Genomic DNA, 3,860 nt, shown 5'->3' with positions numbered 1-3,860 from the left:
CGCGTGTGACCACCCTTCCTCAAACACTTCGTACGATTGCCGTCCGACGTAATTCACAGGGGTTCGGCGTGGAGACCGCACTTGACTCGCATCTTGGACGGGATCTTGAGGAAGGAATGGTGGATCTTCGCCAAGGTCAATGTCGTGGAGGGCCTCCTCGATGAATTGAACCTCACAATGAATGGCCGTAGGGTCTTCCAGTGATTGAAAAGGATACGGCTCGAGCATCAGATGAAGGTCGATGTCGTCGTGCACTCCCTCGACGAAATCATTTTCATCTTGGTGCCTCCGGATCATCCAATGGCTGAAATGGACGCGGGTTGAGCTCAACGTCCAAAGCAGCCATCTCTCCACGGCTCAGCGCCGGTCCTTCTAGCGTGATCATATGCTAAGCGGGTACAAACTCTATCAGGAAGTCTTCCACCTGCGGTTGTTCATCAGCTTAACGCATTTGAGATTTCTTCGCACGCTTGGTTTGGCGGTACTCCATCTTCTTCGCAGCAGAGGCGGCCAACTTACTTTCACGACGCGCTGTTTCTCTCGGTACAACCTTTGCCCATACAGCACAGCTTGTTTGATTTGGCTCCGATGCGTCCTGCTGCTCAACGCACTATTCATACGCTTGACAACGTTCGTGTTGGCATCAAACTCGGAGGACGGACGCTTGGGTGGTTGATGCAGCTCTTGATCCACTGTCAATTGCAATCGGCTGCGATGCGGTCTGCATACTTCGCAACTCGGCCAATCCCATACTGCCTAATATAGGACAGTTGAAGTCGGCTGGCCACGTCGGTGTCATCCTTCGTTTCTTCCTGCGAATCTTGGATATATAGGCCAATCGAATGCTTTGCAACAACTCGCGGCGCGCTTCGCTCTACGCATCGGCAAAGAGGCGTTCAAAATCAATCACGACATCAATGGCCGCCTCCACCTCCGCGTGGCCGGCCAGCGTGAAGATCGTGGCAAGGTATTTACGGTACGGCTTTTCAACATCGGCCCACAATGGTTCGTGGAAATATTCTCGGCCAAACGGCGATCCCGGGTGTTCGGCACTCAAGATGTTGCGGGTGACGTCGGCGTCGTCGGGCCAGATCGACAACTTCACGAACAGATTCACGCCGGTGGCGTTGGAGATGGCCGCGCCGCGAAAGATGGCTTCGACGGTAGAGTTGGCGCTGCGGATCGCCTTGAGGTGGGCTTCGATGGGAGCCAAGCCCAAGGTGTCTATTGTGTCAGTGTCCATACACGAGTCGTAGAACTCGGCGAGTTTAGGCAGCTTGGCGTTAAACAACTTTTCGATCACCTTGTCCGCCGCAGCGGCAATCACGGTGAACATATTGATAGCGGCTTTGCTATGGAGGGTGGTCTTATTGTACCACGTCCCGCACGAATACGAAATGAAGTCGGTGCACGGATCCACGGTTGGTTTGATCCATGAGACTGGTAATCTCTGTCGGAAACTCGGAGATGGTGCCGAAAGCAGACGCGACACCGGCGGACAAGCCAGCCACAATGATCTTGACCATGGCTGGCATATTGAAGAATGACCAAGGGACCAAACAAGCTCGCGAATGACGGGTCTACCGGTACTGTATCCATCGCAATATAGGGATGCAGTACAGTGTATCATACCCTATGTGGTATACCCCATATGGTACTGGTATATACTACTACAATGCAGTACTAGTACTGGTATTACTACGAAGTAGATTTTAAAAGTGCTACTAGAAATTTGTAAGTGAACAAGAGGTCTAGTAGACCTCTTGTCCAGTGACGAAGTTTCAAGTCAGAACGTGGTTAGTGATCATCCATCAAGGCATTGACTAAGTTGTGTATAAGTGCTCATTTATTTTTTTCATTATTATTTATGTTATTGAATCAATTCGTTGTCGATTGCCGAACTGATCATTTGAACGATCACAAAAAAACATATGATTTGAAAACCACGAAACGGTAGCAGAACAAGAGGTCCATACTACTAGTAGTAAGTATAAAAGACCTCTTGTTCACATTCGGCTCCATCGGGGTAGTTTCCATCACATTCACGTTTCAGTTCGCTGGCTTGGCCGTGGCCTTGGCTTTCAATTGGTTCTTGCCTAATCAAACGAAATCAGTGCCAGAATAGACCTTTGTCTTTTGATTTCAATTCCCGACTAACAGGATGCTGAAATCAGCATTCTGTTAGTGGTAGTTTGATACGCATCCTAAAATAGGATCTACTTCACCCCCCAGATGGTAATCCTTACACCCCTCCCTGGGCTTGCAAAGCTATCACATGATTATCTGACCAAGGATACCACGGACGCAGTGTACGACACAAACATCCCATGATATAATGGAAAACCTCGCTACCTGAAAATGATTTTTCGCAGGTATAGGTCAAAGGAAAAATTTCACTTATCGTTTCACACGAAGTTCACTACGCAAATTCCACCTCGTCTCAATCGACTCTGTGATGAGCATTCTTTGAATTATGGCCATGAGTGTATAAGGCAGACACGACACAAAACCGACAAAATTTGGCCCTGTGATTGGATGACCGACGAATGATTGAATTCGGGGTTTGCGCCGACATTGCACACGAAACGGTGTCGATCAGCATACAGTAAGTAAAACGGCAAGTCGTATCAGCAGGAGTACTGTTGTAATCGGTGGCAGTCAGCCGGCGCCCCACCATGATGCATGGGGACCAATGTGGGATTCCTTTTGTAGCCCATTCCACACAATAACGTTTGCGACTTTTAAAACGTACGAATGCGGCTAAGAGTAATGGTTGCGCTTTAGGTAGGTCCTGTTTGAACCTTACTGTAGCTACGCCAACACCACTTTACCTCCAGTAGTGGTTCCAATTGCCCCTCCGAATAAAGTGGTTCAGTGTTGAAACGTTCACTGATCGTTCAGTGAAGTTGCCCGAACAGGGCCTTGGCTTTCATCCTTTTACCTCGAACTGAGCTCTACCTTTGTGTGCGTGTACTATCCCCTGCCCCCACCCCCGGGTTATCCAACAACATCCAAACATTCAAACAATTGTACAAGACACACATACAACCACAAGGATAAATTGGTATGTGAGGATATATCAACTCCACTACCCGCCTTCACTCGAATATCGCAAATGCGAATGGTAATGATGCTTGGTTAATTGTAGGAGGTCTCTATTCCTTGTGGTATTATTCTTTTACTGGCTTCACACCATACTTACCACGATCCAATTCCACTGTTAACGTGAGCAATCAGTGATTTGACAAATTTGTGTAATGTTCCCTTGACCATATCTCGTTCAGGATTGACATCCTGAATGTGGAATCTGCATATCCAAATTCCCCGTTTCAAGCTCTTTCGCATGAGACAAACACATACTACTAATTAACTTAGTATCAATTTAAAGGATGGTTAGTCGATCAAATACAATAGTCAAGATGGTAATTACTACTCCTCTGATCCGAAACGTTTGTCAGGTAGTTTTTCATTTGATTAAAGTATGTGCTATGGCTTTCGAACAACTTGATTTTTGTATGCAACTCCAAGATAACATATTCAAGGCACAAAATTTAATGTATTTTTTTTAAGTTCATGCTGACTACTCAATCAAGAGAATTCACCAACGCTTCCATCGTGGACTCCTCGCCCAGACGCTCATGGAAATGAGTTAACGCACTCTCGTAGCAAGATGCATCGAACTCAACATTGTACGATGCAAAGTCAGCAATTGAAGCATCCTTTCCCATATGAGGAAGTTTGTAATCATTGCTTCCATGCATTTCAATGGACATTTCCAAAACCTTTTGAAGTGTTATGAATGTCTTTGCAACTGTATCTGCCGGCAACTCATAAAACGCACTTTCTACAGCCCCAATAAG

The 3,860-nt window shown here is 46.7% G+C and overlaps 1 protein-coding gene across 1 annotated transcript; it reads right to left on the bottom strand.

Annotated features, from left to right (window-relative positions):
* Positions 1-874: 874 nt before the first annotated feature.
* Positions 875-1,535, bottom strand: H257_18039 (hypothetical protein; the record flags this gene model as incomplete). Its single annotated transcript, XM_009847048.1, has 2 exons — positions 875-1,366; positions 1,413-1,535. 2 exons carry the CDS (start codon positions 1,533-1,535, stop codon positions 875-877), a joined length of 615 nt encoding a protein of 204 aa, XP_009845350.1.
* Between the last annotated feature and the right edge of the window lie 2,325 nt (positions 1,536-3,860).

Source organism: Aphanomyces astaci (genome assembly GCF_000520075.1).
Source record: "Aphanomyces astaci strain APO3 unplaced genomic scaffold supercont1.132, whole genome shotgun sequence".
Lineage (NCBI taxonomy): Eukaryota > Oomycota > Saprolegniomycetes > Saprolegniales > Verrucalvaceae > Aphanomyces > Aphanomyces astaci.
This window is presented reverse-complemented; position numbering and strand designations above follow the sequence as displayed.